General features: G+C 35.7%; 5 protein-coding genes across 10 annotated transcripts; 2 read left to right on the top strand and 3 right to left on the bottom strand.

Annotated features, from left to right (window-relative positions):
- Positions 1–705: 705 nt before the first annotated feature.
- On the top strand, positions 706–2,977 carry LOC104729959 (UDP-sulfoquinovose synthase, chloroplastic). Its single transcript, XM_010448996.3, is given in 6 exon segments — positions 706–842; positions 1,279–1,694; positions 1,697–2,361; positions 2,452–2,559; positions 2,561–2,623; positions 2,625–2,977. Coding segments are annotated over 5 exon segments (1,440 nt in total). The 5' UTR covers positions 706–842; positions 1,279–1,321; the 3' UTR covers positions 2,856–2,977.
- Positions 2,978–7,046: 4,069 nt separating this feature from the next.
- LOC104729957 (glutaredoxin-C6) lies at positions 7,047–7,804 on the bottom strand. Its single transcript, XM_010448995.3, has one exon. It carries the CDS (start codon positions 7,683–7,685, stop codon positions 7,248–7,250), a length of 438 nt encoding a protein of 145 aa, XP_010447297.1. The 5' UTR covers positions 7,686–7,804; the 3' UTR covers positions 7,047–7,247.
- Positions 7,805–11,915: 4,111 nt separating this feature from the next.
- On the bottom strand, positions 11,916–14,864 carry LOC104729956 (IQ domain-containing protein IQM1). The gene is made up of 9 exons (XM_010448994.2): positions 14,541–14,864; positions 13,951–14,425; positions 13,744–13,858; positions 13,571–13,636; positions 13,328–13,416; positions 13,147–13,234; positions 12,824–13,054; positions 12,641–12,742; positions 11,916–12,550 (listed from the first exon to the last, which is right to left on the bottom strand). Exons 2-9 carry the CDS (start codon positions 14,367–14,369, stop codon positions 12,182–12,184), a joined length of 1,479 nt encoding a protein of 492 aa, XP_010447296.1. The 5' UTR covers positions 14,370–14,425; positions 14,541–14,864; the 3' UTR covers positions 11,916–12,181.
- Positions 14,865–16,656: 1,792 nt separating this feature from the next.
- On the top strand, positions 16,657–20,519 carry LOC147930138 (peptidyl-prolyl cis-trans isomerase CYP57-like). 6 transcript variants are annotated; one of them, XR_015575004.1, is made up of 12 exons: positions 16,660–17,210; positions 17,339–17,517; positions 17,616–17,717; positions 17,841–17,941; positions 18,034–18,175; positions 18,256–18,340; positions 18,495–18,717; positions 18,806–18,861; positions 18,990–19,029; positions 19,349–19,544; positions 19,756–19,944; positions 20,161–20,519. XR_015575004.1 is itself a non-coding variant. In XM_087479227.1 (11 exons), the coding sequence occupies exons 1-11, from the start codon at positions 16,991–16,993 to the stop codon at positions 20,299–20,301; spliced, it is 1,701 nt and encodes a 566-aa protein (XP_087335353.1). In that variant the 5' UTR covers positions 16,657–16,990; the 3' UTR covers positions 20,302–20,519. The 6 variants fall into 6 exon arrangements, 2 of the variants coding, with proteins under 2 accessions (XP_087335353.1, XP_087335354.1); XR_015575001.1 differs by having other exon boundaries at positions 18,256–18,423; XM_087479227.1 differs by lacking the exon at positions 18,806–18,861 and having other exon boundaries at positions 16,657–17,210; positions 18,256–18,423.
- A 242-nt stretch (positions 20,520–20,761) lies between these two features.
- On the bottom strand, positions 20,762–23,167 carry LOC147930137 (pyruvate decarboxylase 1-like). Its single transcript, XM_087476731.1, has 5 exons — positions 22,544–23,167; positions 22,294–22,457; positions 21,563–22,213; positions 21,173–21,479; positions 20,762–21,081 (listed from the first exon to the last, which is right to left on the bottom strand). The coding sequence occupies exons 1-5, from the start codon at positions 23,066–23,068 to the stop codon at positions 20,911–20,913; spliced, it is 1,818 nt and encodes a 605-aa protein (XP_087332857.1). The 5' UTR covers positions 23,069–23,167; the 3' UTR covers positions 20,762–20,910.
- Between the last annotated feature and the right edge of the window lie 311 nt (positions 23,168–23,478).

Genomic DNA, 23,478 nt, shown 5'->3' with positions numbered 1-23,478 from the left:
TATAAAGTATTCAAATATCAACAGAGATAGATGTTTGTTCTTGTATGTATTGCTTATACATGACCAAATTGGAATATGACCAAACCTAAAGCTTAAGGTATATTTTTGTTTTTTGTATTTTTGCACAAAGTATGTTCTTAAGCTTCACATTAATTTTTTTTTATTATTATTTTAGTCCTCACATAGAGTATTTTGTTATTTAAGACTTTATTTGTCTCAAGTATTAATTAATAATATCTAAAATAATTTGCTTTTAAGATATTTAATAAATAGTATATCTTCTCAACATTAGTAATCAAACATAGCAAATTAGCAATTTAAGATTTGCCATGGTAGTTGGTGAAGATGATTAAATGTTTTTACATACAAAAACTTAAAACGTGACTGAAGAAGTGGAGAACAAATATTCATATCCATGGCAATTAATTTATCTAGTTAAGTAAGTAAAATAACACGGCTTAGAAGATTAAATTTTCGTCGGCTCGTCGCTATGTATACACTATTTATATATGGGCCAAGCGGCCCAGTAGGAGAAGAGTATCCATTGACCTCATTAGCGACAGTGAAATCGGCCCTAAAAACCAAAGTTGTTAACAAAAGCGATTTAGCGATCAAATTGTTAATTGCTGGGATCACTCTAATTATAGTATTAGGGCCAAACGTACTTTGGGAAGGGAATAAATAAGAATATGCTTTGAGCATATCTAATGATTTTATCATCTCATCTTTTCTGGGAGAAGAGAGAGACAAAAGTAAAAAAATCCCATCACTCCAAATCATTCTTCGTCCAACGCTCTGTTTCCCTCGGTCCCTAAACAAGATTCCAAATTTGTAAAGGCTGGGTAAGCAATCATCCTCTCTTATCATCTATTTGAATTCTCTGTTTTGTAACTTCAGTACTTTTCGTTTTGAAGAAACCTGGAAATCAAAAAATTCAGAGAGTTTCAGTTGGGTTTTTTTTTTTGTCTAGATTTCATGTTAGCATCCTTCAATGTGCCTATTTTCTTACTGTATGTGACTCTGTTTACTTATTGCAAAAGCAGAATCTCCACTTTTTTACTTCATTTGATCATATATTCAGTCTTGGGAAGAGCTGTTTTAGCCTGGTTTAGTGGGTGTGTGATGATAAAGTTTCGATTTTTACTGGTTTTAGTTTTTGGAATTTGATTTGGATTTTAAGAATAAAACTTAAGAGAATTTGACAGAATCTGTTGATGGCATTGTTTGTTCTGCTAAACCAAATTGTCATAAACCTTGTGCTGTTTTTGTATTTTGCAGGTGAATGTGTGTTTGACAGATTCAAGAAGAAACCTTTAAAAAAATGGCGCATCTACTGTCAGCTTCATGCCCTTCAGTTATCTCACTTAACAGCAGCAGTAGCAGCAAGAGTTCCCTTAAGCCGTTTGGTTTAGGACAAACCTTCTTCAATCCTCAATGTCTTGCAAGATCTTCTCTCAAAGGACTTCTCTTTCAAGAGAAGAAACAGAGAAGAACAAGTTCTGTTCTCCGAGCTACTGCTGTACCCATAAGCCAACAAGCACCACCTGAAACATCAACCAATGATTCTTCACCGTCTAAACCAAAACGTGTTATGGTCATTGGTGGAGATGGTTACTGCGGTTGGGCTACTGCTCTCCACTTGTCCAAGAAGAATTACGAAGTTTGCATTGTTGACAACCTTGTAAGACGGCTTTTCGACACCAGCTTGGACTTGAGTCATTGACTCCTATAGCCTCCATTCATGACCGTATCAGCAGGTGGAAGGCTTTGACAGGGAAATCAATTGAGCTATACGTTGGAGATATCTGTGATTTCGAATTCTTGGCTGAGTCTTTCAAGTCTTTTGAGCCTGATTCAGTTGTCCACTTCGGTGAACAGAGATCTGCGCCTTACTCGATGATAGACCGGTCCAGAGCCGTGTATACACAGCACAACAATGTCATTGGGACTCTCAATGTTCTCTTTGCTATTAAAGAGTTCGGAGAAGAGTGCCATCTTGTGAAACTTGGGACGATGGGTGAGTACGGTACTCCGAATATCGATATCGAGGAAGGTTTTATAACGATAACTCACAATGGTAGAACTGACACTTTGCCATACCCCAAGCAAGCTAGCTCCTTTTATCATCTTAGCAAAGTTCACGACTCGCACAACATTGCTTTTACTTGCAAAGCTTGGGGTATTAGAGCCACTGATCTCAACCAAGGAGTTGTTTATGGAGTCAAGACTGATGAAACAGAGATGCATGAGGAGCTCCGTAACCGATTAGACTATGATGCTGTGTTCGGTACAGCACTTAACCGGTTCTGTGTGCAAGCTGCTGTTGGTCACCCACTTACTATTTATGGTAAAGGTGGTCAGGTAAATGACTCTTTTTTTAGCTGTTTTCAAAGATAGTTTTTAATCAAGAAAGTGAGGTTTGTATTCAGTTTTGTTTTTTCCTCATTGCAGACAAGAGGCTACCTCGATATAAGAGACACGGTTCAATGTGTTGAGATAGCTATAGCGAACCCGGCAAAGGCTGGTGAGTTCAGGGTCTTCAACCAATTCACAGAACAGTTTTTCAGTCAACGAGCTGGCTTCACTCGTCACTAAAGCGGGTTTAAAGCTCGGGCTCGATGTGAAAAAAAATGACTGTGCCTAACCCGAGAGTGGAGGCGGAAGAACATTACTACAACGCAAAACACACAAAGCTGATGGAACTTGGACTTGAGCCTCACTATATGTCAGAGTCACTTCTTGATTCGTTGCTCAACTTTGCTGTTCAGTTTAAAGATCGTGTGGACACGAAACAAATCATGCCTAGTGTTTCTTGGAAGAAGACTGGCGTCAAGACCAAGTCCATGACAAGTTAAAAGTGCAGATCAACATTACGCTTAGAGAGATTATTAGATTATGTGTAGAGATGTGTTGTTTGTTATCTTCAAACTTCATTTGTGCAAAAGACTTTGCTAGCTTAAGCGGTTCTTGTCCCAAACCATTGTGCAGTTTTTTCACTTCTTAATGTTCTGTTAGATCTTAATATAATAATATCGATGAAAATGATAGAATGTTTGAAAAAGATATATAAAATCAAGAATCAAAGAAATTATTTTGTAATAAAAGATGTTAAAGTAACATGAAACCATTTTTTACTTACTGGAATGAAATTGGATTAGTTGTTGAAATATATAATTTCTATGTGGCGTATGCTTTGTATCAATCAGTTTAAGATTAAAGTAAGTTATACTTTTTGGTGTATTTAAAAATTGGAGAGTGGTGTGTTGGGGTGGGTCATCATCGTTAGCATTTTTCTAATGTGAATGTCTTTTCCAAATGCGAAGGAAACTTGTGGGGTCAAATTCGAAGGAATCAAGTGGTTCTTTTTTTTTGTTTTGTATAATTATAAATTTTTAGCCCTAATTATTTCCCTCTTCAAAATTCCTTCTCTCCCCTTTTCGTATATTTTTTTTTTCTTATAAAACAATAAACGATTCCATTACATTTTATGTTTAATGTTTAAAAGATGTTTGACAAAAAACCTCATAACCAAATTTTGTAATAGATCGATTTTACATTGTGAGATAACCTTTAAAATTAAGGATCGATGTTATTCAACTTAAATGTTTCTTTTAAAAACAAGGGTTTCTTGTCCAGAATGCCATTTTCGGCCCAAAATTTGTGGATCTGCCACTTCTTAACCGAGCTTGTGGATTTACTATTTTGTTCTCAATTTTACCCTCAATTGATGGGCGGGATAGTCAAAAGGTTTGAAAAGAAAAATTAGGTTTTCTGGACAGGATTTGGGAATTGTCAATCCAGACGTCCTGACGACAGAGACACCCTAGACGTATAAGTTCTGAAAATATATTAGCGGGATCTAAACCCTACAGAGCATGGCCGACTAAACAAGGGACATTGTGAACCCAAACGGAATGCCGGCTTACACATACTAGATTTATGAGTTGTTGAAACCATTATTGGAAGCTAACCCTAGGAAGTACCGCCAGATAAAGTTCTGTCACTGACAACCCAATCGAAATGGTGTTAAGATATACAAACCTGGAGCAGGAGATCCATGGTCTGCCATCCTCGCGAAAGACGATTTGGCTGAAAGGTAACCACCTAATCAAAAACAGCATACCCGTTAATATATAGATAGCAGTGATATATAATTTAATCAGTGAGCTGGGTAAATCCACTTCTTCACTTACAAATCCAGAGACTTCTATCAAATCCGGCGATGGTATATGGCTTCCGATTGGCAGTATTCGGAAGTAAAAGTAGAAAAGAAAAAGGTAACTGCAGAGCAAGGCCGATACTAGCAACAGTGGAATTTATTTTAAAGACGACGAAGGGATGGCGACTACAATTGCCCTTTCTTTTCACGTTCACGGGCACGGGTAGGTCGGATAACTAATTTATTGACGAATTATTTATTTATGTAGCATTCGAAATCAAATCTCAGCAGACGGGGGTACGACGATAATCCTCAGTTCCAAAAAAATGGTATTTCCACAAACTATGCAACAAGTGACAACCTTTACAAAGACCATCAGAGAAAGTGGTTTTCTCCTAATTGATTCTAAAAACAACTACAAATACTTTAGTGGCTGAGTTGCCACCATATCTCAGAGTTACACGAAAGAAACTTCATTGTTGGGAATTTTTTTTAAAGCATATATAATGTTGTGCGCCTCTTAACACATTTGTATCTACGACTTTGCTACCTGTTATGTATGGAGCATATCCGAAAATAGCACCAAAGAAGAAAAATTGAAAGCCTGTCCAAAACGTACTTTTACGATAAATATAAATAGCATTGAGAAAGAATAAGAAAAATAATTATGGATAAGTTAAATAAATCAATGGTAAGTAATACGACAATGATCAAAATAATTGAACAAATAATTCTCCATAGTTAAAACACTATTCAATTTAAGTGAAAACAGTATTAAAAGCGTGGGAGCTTTTGGTGTAGAGGCACTGAGTTTCCTCTGTATTTTATTGCATATATTAATGTCATTATGTATTCGTCCAAAAATAAAATAAAAAAGTATTCATTATTTCATGAAACATTTGTTGGAGAAATTGTTGGTTATGATTGATGAGGTCATCCTCGCCATCAGTATTCATCAACTAGCGAATAAAAAAATATATATACAAAAAGCATAACCTTAATTTTGAAGACATGTCACATGATCTCACACAAAAATCTTAATCCCACAACTACCATATTGTATAGGTCGGCAATTCTTTTTCATTTTTTTTTTAAAAGAGTTTTGGATGTATAAACTTATTTGCTTACACTTTACAGCATGGTTTTGGAATTTGATATTCAAAGATTTATTTGTGAAAATCAAATCTTAGTAAATATTGACATAAGCTTACAGATAACTTGAGTTGGAAGCTATCCTAATCATAACTGAGTCATGGGAGCTTAAGTTTTGAGTTATTTGCTTAAGTTAACAAAGTGAGTGTAGACTTTGTTCTTCTTGAGTTCCTAAAACCTATATTCAATAATAAATGATGGTTAAGTAATAATTTTTTTTTTATTGTTCATGATAAATCAAATAAGAACTATTGTAAATAAAATATGGTTGAGTAATAATGTTTCCGTGGTCATGACAAATCCCAAAACAAAACCTTACACAACTAAGACTAGTTAGTGATCTATCATGTGTGTGTCATATATTGGAATATTTGAGGAGAAAATGTGACCATAGTATGTAGTTTAGTGGTAGATAAATAAAAATGCTATCTATCATTTAAGCATCGCACAGAAAAATAATTGGTTGCAACCAAATCATCTGAACCTGATATCTTGGTAAAATAACAGTGTGCCAGTGTGTAGTGTGAGATCAGCAACTATCATTTATTTGACATAGGTCAATATTGACCCTTGACATGTGGAACTTGGACTTTTGACCTTCTTTCCCTAATCCTACTACAAAAAAAATTGACCGGTATAAAGGAGGTATACACAGCATTCTATTCCAAATTACCCAAACTCCAAAGAACGAAGAAGCAAAAAAGCAAAGAGAAGTTCTTTGGTCTTTTCTGAATCTTTGAAAAAGAAAAATCAATAATTGTGGGGAGGGGAAAAAAAGAGAGTTTGTTTTTGGAGATGCCACTTAAGCTTAGCGTCGCTATCAAAAACCCCCTCAATTATTGTAAGTGGGTCTCCAATTTTCCCACTTCTTATTAATTCATTTCCAAAACCATATGAATTTAATTTGGAAATGTTATTATACAATTCCACAACGTACCTTTTTCTCTAACAAGACATGTTTGTTTTAAGGGAAAGATTAAGACATGAAAAATTTCATTATAACTTCAACAACTTACTTAATTAAACTCTACCGACTACGTACCTAGACGGGATCAAGACACACAATCACGAAATTGTATGGCTTAATGATAGTGATCTCCATAATATTTTTTTTAGAGATGTTTAGCTAGCTTGAGGGTTTCTTCAACGTACTATGCCGACTTTTATAAATATTTTCCAATACTATTTCATGTTTTATTTTATTTTTTTTCTTTTTCTTCTTAAAGAGAGAATATTTCCTTGAATAGGAAATTAACGTGATGCCGAGAGCTCGGAGACCTTACAAATAATAGTAGAATCTTCTTCCCTCATTTCTCTACTTTATTTTTAGAATAAATAAAGATAGCTGCAAATTAACTTTGAAATCGATACAAACGAATTCATATCATGATAAAATTAAATTATTTTCCAAATCATGATCATAGATTTGATTACAAACCATGTCTTTACCAAAGACAACACTCTACTCATAAGAACTATCCAAATCCTAACTATCATAAGAAGAAGAAAAATCGAATTACCAATGGTAGATGATCACTTTACCAATAAACTTATGATTGGAATATCTCAGTCAAATATTGTAAAAAGGTCCGAATTAATAAGGTTCAATCATCAGATATACAACTAGATCATAGTTTAGTATAGTCCTAATCAAATCCGATTCATAATTAATGAGGTTGATGGACTCATACTTTATTATCAAAAGAGAGAGAGAGAGAGAAAACGAAGAAGCAAATTATATAAAACTCACTACTTACACATCTTTAATATTATTCATAATTCATTTTCTACAAGGGTATTTAATTTTGATCATCTGATGATAATCAGAATTAGGCTTTTCATGAGCAATTGAAGAGAAACCCTAATTTTCTTTTTGATACTGCAAAAGCCTATTCAAATTGGGACAAGTAATAAAAATAAGATGAAAATATTACAATCATACCCAAAGAGCTCCAACTTGGACAAGCTTAGGAACAAGATGACCACTTAGGTGGAGGGCAACAAGGGACTCAAGACCTCCGATGCACTCACGGCCAATAAAAACCGCCGGCGGAGGAACAACGACGGAGCCACCGCCGGAATATTCTTCTTCAAGAGCCGTATGAAGAGAGGAGACCTCGTGATCATCAAGCTCTATGACGGTGGGGACAACGCCGATCGTTGCCAAGAGTCTTTTCATGACGTGGCACATGCAACATGAAGATCTACTGAAGATGATCACAGGATGCTCAGATATCAGCCGTCGGATCTTGGCTTCAGTTGATTCCTCTTCGTCGATGGAGAGAGAGGTAGACGAGGTTTGAGAAGGAGGAGTGAGGTCTAAGCGAAGGACGTCGTCGTTTGAGAAGCGTTCTAAGCCTAATTCTTGCATCATAGCAAAAAAAACTAGAGAGAAAGAGAGAAAACGTAAAGAGCTTTTTCAAGAAGAAGAGGAGATTTTGTATTTGTATATATAGAAAGAATCAAAAAGTAAGTAAGTTTTTAAAAAACAAAAACAAGAAGAAAAAAAAGGAATCATAATAAAATTTAGGGGAAAATTTAATAAAAAGAATAGAAGAAGAGAATTATTGAGGAAAGGAAAAGAAAAGGACAAATAATGGGGGAGGAGGAGAAGAAGGGAGTGGTGTATGTGGTTGCTTACATCACAAAGTACTGTCTCGTGATGTGTTTCTTTTGCTTTTTTTTTTGTAGTATTATTTTTTCCCATCATAATAATATTTTTTGTAATTTTTAGAAAATTTGTTTCTGATGAGTTAAATGCATGGGAGTTCCAAAACCCACGCGCTAGATTTTATTGCCGATGTTGACCTTTTCTATAGGTAAAGTAAGTAAAGGAGATTGGGAGAAAGAAAAAAAGAGGTAGAGAATTCACAATTTGGAACGATATGTACATTTCATAATAGTGTTAGGAGTTAGGACGACGTCTTACTCGCATCATGTCTGGAGGATATACATTTTTATCTAAGAATATTACCATTGATGTATTGGGATACAAATTTTATTTACTAAAATATATAATTTGAAAATAAGTTATTTATAATTTTATTAGATATATATTGTAGGAATACATCTGTTCTAGTGATGTAGCTAGTAACATATATGCATACTGAAACTGAATCTACTATAAACATATTGCACATGGCAAATTGGCAATAAATATATAATCCCGTGGAGATAATGGAAATGGTAAAAGTAGGGTAAAGGGTATTAAAAGTAAAAAAAATAATCATATTGAAAGCGCCATAAAACTTGTCAGCTGTGTTATAAACATGCGTTTTTATTTTGATCGTCAGATGCGGAGTCAAATAAGCGTTGTGGCGAACCAAGTGTTATTAGCCTTATGATCCACATTGCCAATGTGTCATGAAGACGTGTAAACTACTCAACTAGATGAAAATTAAGGATCTCGTGTATATAAATTAACGGTAAAGCTAATTACGCTTTGCAATTAAGAACGTTAAAGCAGATCAATTTATTGGGATGATCATTTCACAACTTGTCATAGAAAAACAAAAACAAAAATTGAAAAGGTGTTTATTAAGAGATTTAAATCTTTATAAAATTTGTCGTACAAGATTGGTTAATCAAGTTGTAATTATGATAGCGAGCTGCAATTGTGTATTTTGCTTTACGTACATGAGAGTTGTTGTTTTTATATGCCATTACCCAATGAGGTAAAGCAGATAAAAATTTCTAAATCGAAAACAAAAACTGATTGGCTATCCTTCTAACCTTATATCTAAATGACAAAAAAAAAGCGAGAATCTTTTATTTATTTATAAAATGATGTTTATTTTCTAGTTGTCTTCAATTGATTGTGTTTTAAAATATATTTATATTGTTTTCTTGGATTTTTAAACTATGTTTGTGATTAAAATTTGTAAGTGTAATACAAAAAAGATTGACGCATATTCTTTTAGCTTACACTTTTGCTATTATGACAAAGCATTAAGCATTTATGTTCTCATGTTATGTACAAATTAAAAAATTAATCGGACCAATCCCAAGGCTTCTTAGATTGAGATTCTCTTGTTGACTATATATATGTTAGACTTAGCTGCTTGAGACTATATATATATATATATATATATATATATATATATATATGTTGGCTGTCTCCAAAAAACTCGCAAATTTAGGATATCAAACGCTAAACTTAAAAGAATATAATGTGTTAAGTCCACTTTTGCTTCAGGTGGAATTACACCATTTGAGTTCTAATTAATGATAAATTACAAAGAGTTACGAATCCGTTTTATCATCCAAATTGATTAAAAACTCAAAAGAGTTGAATAGAAAAAGTTTATCTCATAGGTGTGGGAAGAGTGGTTTTGTCCGCTTGTTCCAGTAATTTTTTAAGGTTAGCAGATGTGTCTCCCATTCAACAATATACGTATATAAAGTGTTCCCTCTTGTGAGCAATTTTATAAACTAATAACTAAATAAATAAAAAGTAAGATAGACGGTATTAGAAAAAACAAAATCTATACCGTATTTAACTTGTGATTTATTATTATGTTTTTGAAAAGGCTCAAACAAATCTGAAAAATGGTACAAGTTACTTTTACTAAACAAATGTGTTTTTTTGGAACCTTTGTTTTGCTTTAATCACTTGAAATTATAGAAAATGTTGGTTGAAGTATGCATAATGATATCTGCACCACACTAAATAATGATAACATACAATAGTACTATTAAGTATATATTCCTGTTATAAAATTATAAAGTAACTTAACATTTGAGTTTTATACAGAGTAATAATTTGTATGCCCAAAAAAAAGTATTACAGAGTAATCATATAAAACAAGAAGAAGTATTAACAATATGATGTAGGTATGCAATTTTTGGGAGAAATGAATTAAGTAAATTAATACTTCAAAATAGAGAAAGGGCAAAGCATGAATGGTGTGGAAATAGATGAAAATGGAGCCCAATGAGAAACGGACTTTAGAAGAGATGTGGTTGTAGGAGTACCGTCGATGGTGTTGTCTTCAACTTCGTGTCTGCCACATGTGCTCACGTAAGCCCATCTTTTATTTTTTAATTATAATGGAAAAGTATTAATTACTATAGTTTATATAAGTTTTTTCTTCTTTTTCCTTTGGGTGGATCCATTTTCTTTTGTTGTGATCTCTTGGAGTCTTTTTCTAATGCCACCAGGATCATGACGTATTCTTTTTATATTGGTCTCACCTAAAACATTATGTCCTAAGATTCTATATGTAAGATTCCATTTCCATCCATATTCCTATAAAAATTTTATAAACGAATCTTTGTCAATGATTCGAAAAATATGTTAGTGCGTTTGAGAAAGATTGTACATATAACTTAGCTGCACTGCATTTACACCTACCCACAGAGTTCTCCCTAACTGACTAAATAAATATGCCAGTGTTATAAGAGGTTAGTGTAATTACATATATGTTTTTTAATACTTTCCCAAGTCTCAAGTTTAGAAATTTACATGTGTCAGATTTGCATTAAGAAAAGCTTAGGTAGAGGAAATTTCAAACCAGGATATCATAGGGACATGATATACCTTTAGAAAATCAGACATTTGGATCCGGATCCGATCCGTCCAAAAATTATGATATATATGCAAGTACTTTTTGTTAACTTAAAATAAATACAAAAAGTAACAATACCTTGAATTATTAAAACTATAAACAAATTAAAATAAAACTATATATTTAAAAAAAAATCTCGAGTTTTGGAAATAAGTTTATTTCTAGTGGTATAACAAAATGGCGAGAGTTCGAGTTGGTAAGAATTCTTACACTCATGTGGATATATATAGATGAATAGGGTACATAAAACTTTACAGAAATAATAAATTTAGGGTTGTTTTAGAAAGATGAAATTTTAATGAATGGGGAATAGTGAAAATAATACTAGAAATTTATATGCGGAGAAGACGATTTTTTCCGTCGGTAGAATCACACTACATAGGAAAATTCACGATCATCATTTCATCATCACTAGTCAGGGCAAAGTTTTAGAGCGAACGGGTCCATGAAGTTACCGTTAGCACTTAGCACAGGATCGTGAAACGGTGATTGACTTTCTGATGAACCAAGTACTCTTCCATGAAAATCTCGAGATCTTATGATACTTCCCTAGTTTTTTTTCAAATCCAATTCTAATCGACGTAGAGGTTTCACTGGAAGTACTCTTAGCAAGATCTCGATTTTCTACATTAAACGGTAGTTCCATGCCTGACCTCATAGGTCATAGCTAGTTAATTACTCTCCCAACCCCATCTTTTCGTTTATATATACGAGAACCGTAAAATATATAAGGGAACGTTAAGGAAAGTGACATTGTCTTCATCATAACATAATTAATGAAAGAAACTATACATGCTATAATTAACCCTAACACGTACGTGTTAACAAAAAGGAAAGACGTCGACCAATAAGGGGAGAGTGAACAGATACGATAGACTAGAGTAATACAGAACTACCAGTAAAAAAAGTTTCCCTAACACGTACAATTCTATTACACAAAGAAGTGTTATCGGTTTAAGACAAAGTTGCAATTACTTTCTGTTTTTTTTTTTTATATAATTATCGTCAATTAATTAAAATAAATTAACGTTCGCAACTTTACAAAAAAAAATATCAAATTAACGATCAATCTGAACCAGATGATCTAAACGGCCACTAATCGATCGACTGTTTTCTATCTCTAGCATAATCAAGTCAAGTCTTGATCTCACAAGAGAATTTATCAAGAGAAGTATTCGAAACAACAAAATGTTGCAAATTCGAAAATATACAAAAGAGGAAATAAAAACAGAGCTTTAGTGGCTCTTCTCTTCTAACCTCACCCTTTCTTGGTGAACAAGTTAAAAAAATGTGTGTTTAAGTTTTAACACTTAACAGCCCTAGGGCTTGGGATCCCCATGTAAGCTAAGCGTGGAGAGACCCTTATTTTAGGACTCGGCCTTGGAGATGGAATTGGTCCGTAAGAATTAGCTGGCGAAGCCCGAGGAGAGAGGCTGACTTGCTCCAGTGCTTGTGTTTGTAGCTCCACTGGGTAATCTCTAACACACCCAATTCTTGGGCCATATCCACTTGTCCATTTACAAGACAGTCTCTTTACAGGATCAAACACCGGTCTCGCTCTCTCCTCTTGCTCTGTAGGCATCTCATTAGCATCTTCCGAGATTTGTTTTGGTCCTTCTTCTTCGTCCGCAGTGGATTTGAATGACGAGTACTCCTCGTTCACAGAGCATCTCTGTAAATCAAATTTAGTCTCATGAATACAACATTCTCTAGACATCTGCAGCTGAAAGTTTGCTGCGTATGAATCTTTTTATTTCATTACCTTAACATTGGTGAGATCAACATTGTGCTCCTCTAAGAAACTTATGAACTCCTTGAAGTTGTCTTCTGTCGGGAGATAGTGTCCACTGTATGGCCATATAGCCTGAGAAAACAAAATGTGAAGTGAGACATTTTAGTTTAAGTACTTCAAGGGAGAAGCAAGCAAGACATGTAATCTAAGTACCTCAAGGATCCCATCGCGGGCGACTAATCTTCCTGCAGCTGTAGTGGCGCCTCCAGATAAGAAACTTGAGTGCTGGAAAACGCCTTTCTTTTTAATCCCTACGTATAAGGTTCTTGTCGTGCTAAGTACAAAAATCGACTTGGATTCCTCTGTTGAATTGATCAGAGTCATGCTATGTTTATACATTAGTCTCCCATCTTCCACTATCACTTCATATGCTTCTCTCTCCGTCTGCAGGTTTCAAAGAAAAAAAACATAGACGTTGATGAGTAATCAAGAGCTAGGTAATTAGTATGGTCAAGTCGATAGGGTAAAAAACTCACCGGTCCTAAGTATCTGATGCATTGTTTTTGAAGAACACTTCTTGGGTGTTTCTCAAGATTTACATCTTTGCCGTCTCCTATATCCAACCTTTTGTTTCAAATAAGTGAAAACAGAGTTTAGAACACATTTAAAGATCGTAGGAAGATCTAAAGATGGATATATTGAGTCTTAAGTCCTTACCAGTAAAAGAATGGCTGAAAGCTCTTGCTCTCTGACCAGACTTCGTAATAGAAATGCAAGTTGTGGCCATAACGATGACGTGGGTCAATCTGTAAATCCAAGAGGGGGACCAGTTAGAATATGATTCACAAAATCATCATAACTTTTGATCTTGTGTTTTGCACCTAAACTCATAGATTTGTTTTTTCACAAACCATGTCATACTTGTCTATGATTAAAACTAGCAAAGATATTAGGACTTACAGCTTCAAGCCAATGCTGCAGAGCTAATTTCTGAGCCTTTTCATCTTTCGATAAGCCTTTCCCAACCTAAAAAAAAGGAGACCCTCATTGGTTTTTCATAATATAAAAGAGGTATATAGAACTACTAATAACACCTTGACGTATAAGTAAACAGAGATAGAATGATGTAAGACCTTAGCAGCTCGTTTTCTAGCTCGAGCCCACTTGGAAACAGCGCTCTCATGTTTCTCTTCTTCAAAGAAAGATACAGAGCTCAAATCCAGAGCTGCACCATCCAGAGTCCTCCACCTAATATATTTCAAGCAAAAACCAAGGGTTAGCGTAAGCATCCTGAAAAGACATAAAAAAAAAAAGAAGAGAAGATCAATCAAGTAACTAACCAGAGCTCCTCAACGACGACTGCACAATCTGCTAGATTCCTTCTTGTCCGGTAACTCTTATACACCTTTTGTAGGGTAGTTGCAGCTGCATCGAGCTCGGTGACCGGTCTAGGGGAGATGAACACAAAAGGCTCAGGTGGAGTGACTGTGGGTTTCTTTATAATTTGGATTCTCTCACAGTTTCTTCCATTCAAAGTGTTAGGAGTTGACTTCTTTGTCTCCAAGACCTCAAAATCTGAATCAGTCTTGGTCACTTTAGGAATCTCCCAGCTGTTAAAACTTAAAGACCGTTCCATAGTAATCTTCTTAGGAGAATTCTGTTGCGTTATAGTAGTGCTGTCTCTCTTGAAACTGTTGGTTCTTGATGTCAAGCCTCCGTCTTTAAGTTTGAAGCTTAAGGACCCAACTTCAAGACCCATGGCCACACAAATATAATGAAAGGATAATTCCAAAACAGTTTTAATATACAAATCCCCTGCACACATCAATCCAGATCATATCAGCCTTAATTAAACATACTGTAGTATCATTAATATAGCTATATACCAACCAATTATTGGTGAAAATAGAACAATTCAACAAATAAATACCTTGTGGGCATAAAACACAACAAGTCCTCCTTAGGCTTTAAATGATCAAGTATGGCTCTTTGTTTTGACCAGAAGATACAATAAAATGGCACCAAGAAACAGAGGAGAGCTTGAAAGAATAAAGAATAAAAGAATGATTTCTATTCTTTGGAGAAAGAAAAAAAATGATCTAAAGAGTGATATGAATGTAACCAATACAGGTTGAAGTGGTCTTCTATATATATGTAGAGTAGTGTGGGGGGGGGGAGCATGAAGACTATTACGAGAGTAAGAAGTCTTCGTTTTAACATATCGTTGAATATGGAAAAATATTACTGAATATTCAAAGTTGGCGTGTCTGAATAATGTTGAATATTACAAAAAGAGACAAAAACAGTGAGAGGAGGCTAGCTAGAAAACAGAGGACGTGGGGATCCCCATAAGAGATGGAGGCTGACGAAGGTAAGTTCATGGAAGTTATTGAGAGATTAGGACAATACACATAATCTATTTCCAATAGTTTTTTTTCTTCATTCCATTTTAATTCAAAGGGTTTACCAAAAAAAAAAGTTTTACATTTGAGAAGTTTGTGTGATGAACAAATCTTCGGCATGTAGACATAGAGATGTAAGGTTGCAATAAAATTATCTGTTGTTTCCGAGTTACCCAAACGGTTTTTACATTTGAAAACAAGCCTCTATTAATTAAGTATCTCTACACAATACTACATTACTACACAACGTCTATATCAAAAGAAGAAGATTTAAACTAGGGTTTAATAGATTACATTTATGGCGCGCATACTTCATCAAAAAAAGTCAAGCGGACCAAAGAAAGAAGTCAAGTTGTGCCAATTTGCGAATTGTCTGTCAAATATATTAAATAAACATGTTATTCTATCTTAGAAATACGAAAATCAATTAAATGTCTTATTCTTTTGTCAAAAACCTGTCTACCATAGAAAATTAGAAATTAATATATCCAGACGCAGAGTTTTTGAGACTATTGAATATTACCTTATTTTGTTTATGGTCAAACATAAGACATTACTTTTAAATTGTAAAATAATATCTACTACGACTCGAGTTTTATATATATCTTTAAATTTTCAACTCCTAATTATATTTAAATAGGTAATTAAAATCATGCAAGTAAGCAAGTTCACACTATAGTAAAAGATTGACTTTGTTAAAAACGTGATAAGAATTATTTATGGGTTTTTTTTTTTTTTTCTCATCAATACGAACATGTTCAACTCGTTTAGTTTTACATGGATATGTCGTACGTCCAAAACTTGAAGAATTAAAGAAAATGAAACTTAAAAAGATAAAAAAAATTGGATGCTTTTTTCATAAGTAAACCGTCTAATAATTATTAAATAAATTGGATTTTTAGGGATCGTTGGACATACTATAATTTGTAGTTTGCTAGATTTTTTAAGCTTGTCATTTGATAATACTAATAGTACTCTTTTTTTTTTAATGTCACGACTCAAGTTCATAACCAACGATATTAATACAATTATAGATGTACTATAGATGTTATACATACACATTAATTAAGGAGAGGCATGCGGGTCATGCACGTTTTTGTATTGTATGTTGTATATCTTAGTTTGGTACCATTGACTTTCCTCGAGAAACCATCTTAGTTTTAAAATTGGAGCCTTTGAAAGATTTATAAAGTCCAAACATTAGAGTACCACTCAACTCTAGCTCGAAGACTTTCACTAATTTCTCGATCTTCCACGTAGGGATAAAGATGCATGGGATGTTTCTAGGAAATTCTTTGTTGCGGTTCTACCAAATCTAAAGAAATTTGATCCTTTTCGACCAAAATGAAGACAACAACTTTGTTTAGGACACAAAAAAATTAATCAATTGATGACTTCGAATGATGTATTGATTGATGTGTCCGTTTATCTACCATAAACAAGTCTTTCTCTATAAAATTTCCATACATATATTAAATTTAAATTAATATAATGGGCTCAGTTTGATGGTTGGGCTGGGCCTTACGGTTTGGTTAGCCTATATTATGTTTTCGAAACCGACCAAAGGAACCAGCATCTCTCGCTCGTCAAGCCCATCTACAAAACGAGAAACTGATAAGTACCGAAGTAGCTTATCAAGGAGATAACAGAATTTGAGATGAGAAGCAGAAGAAAGGGATGAGGAATCAGAAGAAATAGAGGTTGAGGTGAAGAAATCAGAGGGAAGAAGGAAGAAGAAAGAGAGAGACGATGAAGGAAGAAGATGACATTGTTTTGATTAATTTCGATAATCTTTTCCAGAGAATGGAAGTGAGATTAAATACAAAGAGACTTCTAAGTATTTTGGGCTTAAACGATAAACTAAATAATCAAGCCCATTAAGGCCTATTAAGCTTCTTGAGGTCGTATCAGAAACCAACAAAACGGGAGTACTGTATCTCGGAGAAGAAGAAGAAGAGGAAGAGCGTGAGCGGAGGAGATGTCGACGATATACGTGCTAGAACCGCCGACAAAGGGAAAGGTCATTGTGAATACAACTCATGGCCCTATCGACGTCGAGCTATGGCCTAAGGAAGCTCCTAAATCCGTTCGGAACTTCGTTCAACTATGCCTCGAGGGTTACTTCGACAACACTATCTTCCACCGTGTTATTCCCGGTTTTCTCGTTCAAGGCGGCGATCCCACCGGCTCCGGCACCGGTAATTTCCTACGCCCCTCTGATTACATCTTAGAGTTTAAAGATCTCTTAGTTTTTGTATTCAATTTTATTCTGCTTGCTCGCTGGATTAGGTTAATTGATGTTGTGTGAGTTGATGTGTGTAAACAGGTGGAGATAGTATATATGGAGGTGTATTTGCGGATGAGTTTCATTCAAGACTGAGGTTTAACCACCGAGGGATTGTAGCCATGGCTAATGCGAGCTCACCCAATTCTAATGGAAGTCAGTTCTTTTTTACTTTGGATAAGTCTGATTGGCTTGACAAGAAGCATACTATCTTTGGCAAGGTAAACCAAATTGCTTTGCTTCTTCTGCTTCGTCCAATTTTAGTTTTTTTTCTAGTTCTTGATCATGTTTTGCTGCAACTTGTTTCTAATTCTTTTAGGTGACGGGCGATTCAATCTACAATCTTTTAAGACTAGGAGAGGTTGACACCGGTAAGGATGATCGGCCCTTGGATCCTGCCCCCAAAATATTATCTGTTGAGGTAAGGATCGTATAAATACTGATGTCCTCTTTTTAAGGATGCTCTCTGATTGATACTCATTCTTTGTTGTGTCGATCTTGTGATACTTGGTTTTTCTAAAAATTCTGTATATTTCTTTGACAGGTTTTGTGGAACCCTTTCGAAGATATTGTTCCTAGAGTGTTAGCAAACACATCACAAGAATCTGTTGCCGAAGTCCAGGAACCCCCAAAAAAGCCCGTGAAGTAAGTATCTATGGTCAAATTGAGAATTTAGCTATATTTTTGCTTCGGCTGTTCTTTTGAGACTTTTTTTTTGTTGTCTTTGTGATAATTAGGAAATTGAATTTACTTTCATTTGGAGAAGAAGCTGAGGAAGAAGAGAAGGAACTGGCTGTTGTAAAGCAAAAGATTAAGAGCAGTCATGACGTATTGAATGATCCTCGACTTCTGAAGGCAGAAGCTTCAGATAGAGAACGGGTAATAATACAGTTTATCTTGTTTATGGCGTTTTTTTTTTTCCTATCTTTAATTCCCCTTTTTTGTGTGTGAAAGTGTAGGCTAAGATGTATAAAAAACTAAGACGACTTGTTTTATCTTCCATATTGTGGAAAACTAGTGGACATTTCCTCATCGTTGCTATATGTAATGATGCGTACAGTTCTATAACTTTGTTGCTGTGTAGTCTGCCTAACAGTCTATCATGGGCATTAGACCAAAAACTGGAGGTCTTTGTTTATGATTGTCATTCTTTGTTTTCATAAACAATTTTGCTTGCTGATGTTCTTTTACATTTCAGAATGCATCTGAGTCGAAGGAGGTACTGTCTGTGCGAGAAGCTCTGAGTAGTAAGAAAGAAGCGGCTCAAAAAGATAAAAGCTTCTCTGCATCTGATTTAGTTGGACGTAGTGATGATGACGATGATGATGAAGATGAGACTAAATTTGATGCAAAGATGAGAAATCAAGTGCTCAGCAGAAGGAAAGAGATGGGAGATACGCCTTCAATACCAACTCAGAAAAGTAACTACTTTCTTACATCTCTCTATATTCTGACGTCCTGAATTATGAACCTAATGGCAATTCTTGATTTGTACAATCAAATTTTCAGTCATGTTTATGCGTAGGGATGTTATCTGTTTATTAACAAGCGGTGATGCTTTTAGGGTTAGTACCAAGTACCATGTATTGCCAGAGAGTAATATACAGCACTCTCTGTTCCTCATGCAGTATATTATCGCTAGTTATTTCTGTAGGTTCTAATTATAATATACTTGTGGTTGTTTTCTTAACAGAGAGCTCTAGTCTGAAAAGCCGTGAAGAGCCTAGGCAAAGGTAATGACACCCACAGACTTACACCTTATCGTCTCTGTATCTAGTTTATTATTCCTTAAGAATACTACTGTTTATCTATTCTAGCAATATCTCAGTGCTAGGCAAGCTCAAACTGTGTGTGTTCGAAGTTGAGCTAACAAATATATACAGCACAGAAAAAGCTATGAACGTTTAAAAAAGAAAAAAAACTATAGTATTAAAACCTTTCAGACGAATCTGCTTGCTTTTTCTGAATGAATGCCGGAATATATTTTGCTTTTATGCATGATGGTGTAACCAGTGATGTAAGTTATTGACTCATTAGTTTTGCTGTTTACAGGTCTGATGCTGTAAGTAGTGAAGACGAGAAACCAAGGATGGAAAAGCTGTCTTTGAAGAAAAAAGGAATAGGCTCAGAAGCCAAAGCCGAACATATGGAGAAAGGAGACACTGATTTACAGCTTTACAACGCTTCTGAACGCGCCCGGCAGTTGCGTAAGTTGAAAAAGCGCCGACTGCAAGGAAATGAGGATGCGGTAAGTTGTTTACCAGAGTTGTGGCTTAATTTTGAATTTGTTATCTGATTGATTCTTTGTTCCCCTTTGTTCATCTACCAAACCTTATCCTTGCTTTATTGTGGCATACTTATTCTTAGATTCTGGGTCGGGTTTACTCATCTAAATTTTATTTTCTTTCAGTTGTGTTCTTTTTTAACTGATCGTCGTTTCCCTCCTGCGCTTTCTTCAGGTGTTAGCAAAACTCGAGAAGTTTAAGCAGTCCCTTTCTGCAAAACCGTTTACCTCGACTAGTAAACCAGGAGCGTTGACCCCAAAAAGTGAACCAGGAGTGTTGACCCCAAGTAGTGAACCAGTAGACAATAAAGAAGAAGATCTGTCTGATTGGAAGAATGTAAAGCTCAATTTTGCTCCTGGCAAGGTAAATCTCTAATGCTCCATATTTTTTTCTGAGTGAGGATCTAATGGATGTAGTGCTACTTCGTTCTATTTCTTTAAATAACATTAAAATAGAAAAATTCAGTATTTCATAGGTAGTCCATGCTAATCACAAATAGCTTCATCAGAAGGTTGACCTATTATGTATGTGTTTATCGTGTCCTGTGGAAGAACCTGAAAATGTGAAACTATCCTGCAGGATAAAATGTCGCGCAGGGATGATCCAAATGCGTATGTTGTGGTCGACCCTCTCCTTGAAAAAGGAAAAGAAAAGTTCAACAGAATAATAGCCAAACAAAAACGGAAGGAGCGAGAATGGTCAGGAAAATCTCTTGACTGAGTTTGGGAATCTTAAGCATTCGATTTTTTTTGCTTACGTTTGTTTTGTTGATTTTTAAGATGCATGCATGTTCACTGTCAAATGTCCTCCTGTTCAAACTTAGACCCAAACAGAGACATGAGCATCTTAAAACAAGAGGGTCACTAGCTCTCATCATGATACAGAACTAATGTGTTAATATACTTTTACTTCTAGGAAACTTAGATTTTAATTTTTAATCCCTTTATCTAACGTTTATCTTAATGGACACTTCTTCAATCGTTCGAAATCGTTACAAGTTAGATGGTTTCGGTTCTCAACTGTGGTGTTGATTCTCACTCGGATTCTTTTTCTAGCAAAAAAAATCCAGTAGTTTTGGAAAAAGTCAAATAATTCCGAATTTCTATGTTTGTGTCTAATTCTTCTGATTTAACCATTAGTATTTTTTCGAACTTGAGTGTTGATGAGAAAGAGCACAATGTTGGAAAAGGAACTTTACTTTACTTTATTCCAAGATTAAACCGGTACTACTAATACTAATAAAGATCCAAAGTCGAAAAAGCCAAAACCAATAGGGAAAACAATGTCATTAAATTGGTAAGAGGCAGGCACTCTCTGTGTTGCTTTCTTCTACTGAGGATTGGGAGGACGGCTATTGGCAGCAGAGACGCGTGAGCCCCACTCAAGCAGCTCTTTGCTAGTATCATCCTTGTGAAGAATCACTTCGATGAAGCATAGACAATCTTTCTTCTCCGTGGTCGCTGTCTTTATCGCCTCAACTAACTCCTCCTCGTATCTCACCTGTCATAACACCACAAATTCATATGTTAGTTTCGAACCAAGATTTGGTTTAGTTTCCGCATTGACATCACTCATCAATCGTTTTAATTACCTTTGCTGTCCAGCAATTTCCTTCACCGTTATGAATGGCGTCAACGAGACCAGTGTAGTTCCAGTTCTTAATCACATTATAAGGACCGTCATGAATCTCAACTTCGATGGTGTAGCCACCGTTGTTAATCAAGAAGATGATCGTCTTCTGACCATTACGCAGCATTGTCGATATGTCCTGAACCGTCACTTGGAAACTCCCGTCACCGATGAATGCCAACACTCGCTTCTCTGGGACTGCCTGTGCGTATCCCAGAGTCGCACCAACAGACCAACCTATCGATCCATACTGCATCTGAAACTCGTACCTACAAGTTAAATAGAATAGTTAAATCTTGTGCTTATATCATCACTAATTTAAAGATTTTGAGTCTTGTTCCGAGATACGTACCCACATCCTTTTGGAAGCTTTAGTTTCTGGCAATTGAACCAAGAATCACCAGTTTCAGCAATCACAGCAGTATCACTAGAGAGCATCTTCTGAATATGTTGGAACATTGTATTGACTCTCAATGGCTCTCTTGGTTTGCATTTCAATGGCTTACCTTCAGGGACAAAGATCCTATGATAGTTCTCATAAGCCGTCTCGTTACGCTTCACCCTCTTAGCCAATTCCCTGAAGAAATCGCTCATCAGAACGCAACCAAACGTAGGACCATTAGCCACAGTGACACGATCAGGATGCACAACGATGGCTTTCTCTTTCTTGAGGAGTAGCGAGTAACCCACAGAGCTGTAGTCATTGAAGATTGGACCTGCAAAAACGTAAGCATCCGCAGATTCCACAATCTCAGAGCAGAAAGGAGTGCTTACTGCACCCCAATAAGTGCCAATGAAATGAGGATGGTGCTCTGGTACAAATCCTTTAGCAGAAGGCATCACCGCCATAGCGTAGCCAGAAGCATCAGCTAACTCCACAAAGGCATCACAAGCTTTAGCAACACGCAACTTAGGACCACCAACCATAACTGGCTTCACAGCCTTGTTCAAAAACTCCAACGTTGCTTCCACCGCAGCTTCTAAACCCATTGTGTTACTCAATCTAATAATCAACAAACCATTATATGAGTTTATGATTCTCGGATATAAAACAGAGGATTTTGATTGATTGATCATATATACCTAGGAGCTAGCGAAAAGGGAACTGGATCACGAGTAAATGTATGATGAGGAGTCGCAGCTAAGTTACAGCTTACGCTAATATACACAGGCTTGCTCTCTTTCAAAGCTGTTGATATCGCTTTATCAATCTGTTCATGAGCATCCTCCAAATTGTTCACCACCGCCTGAGAAACAGAACCAAAACAAAACCCTAAAATCAATCACAATCCGATGCTAATGTTTTATGATCAGATCTGATTCTGAGTGTTACCTGATAACAAGTGACGGTTTGAAAGCATCTGAGCTCTTGGCTAAAATCAGGTAACCCGATGGTGTGATGAAGGATACGGTTAGTACCATAATCGTTAGAGTTAGGACCTCCGACGATACATATAACAGGAAGATTCTCGCTGTAAGCACCAGCGATGGCGTTCAAAACGCTGAGTCCACCAACGGTGAAAGTCACAACGCAAGCACCGACTCCACGAGATCTAGCGTAACCGTCTGCAGCGTAACCGGCGTTAAGCTCGTTACAGCAACCGATCAGGTTAAGTTCCGGTTCAGCCATGAGGTGATCAAGCAACGTGAGGTTGAAATCTCCGGGAACGGAGAAGATATCGGTAACGCCGGATTGGACGAGACGACGAGCTAAGTGACGTCCGAGAGTCGCGTCGCATGAGTTGACGGAGGAAGGAATAACAGAGTCGTGGATTGTTTTGACGGTGGTGTTTGGTGGACTGCCGACGTCGCCGTTCGTTGGTTTGCACTCGTCGATGGATCCGATTTTGGTGTCCATTGGGGGAAAAGAAACTGAGAATGATTTTATTAAAAGTGTGAAGTGATGAGTGAGAGAGAGAGAGAGGAGAGAGTGTTATATTTTTGTGGGATGATGAGTAAACAAAATGGGAGTGGGAGAGGTTTTTATATAAGAGAAGAAGACTAGGAGAAATACAAGGGGTGGTTTTTTTGACTAGTGGTTTTTGTGTTTTCTTGTGGAAAAAGCAAAAAATTTTAAGTATCTAAAGGAAACTAATTAATTGTTATCTTCGAGATTACATTTAATTTATTCTTAATTGTGGGTATACGTGTGCCACTTGAGATGTCGGTCTACAAAATGCATTAACTTTTGTGATTCTCTTCTTCTTAATCACGGTATTTTTTTCTTGTAAAACTAAACCATACGTGGGAACAAAGTTAAAATATCTC

This window comes from Camelina sativa, chromosome 12, assembly GCF_030686135.1.
Source record: "Camelina sativa cultivar CO46 ecotype springtype chromosome 12, ASM3068613v1".
Classification (NCBI taxonomy): Eukaryota; Viridiplantae; Streptophyta; class Magnoliopsida; order Brassicales; family Brassicaceae; genus Camelina; species Camelina sativa.
This window is presented reverse-complemented; position numbering and strand designations above follow the sequence as displayed.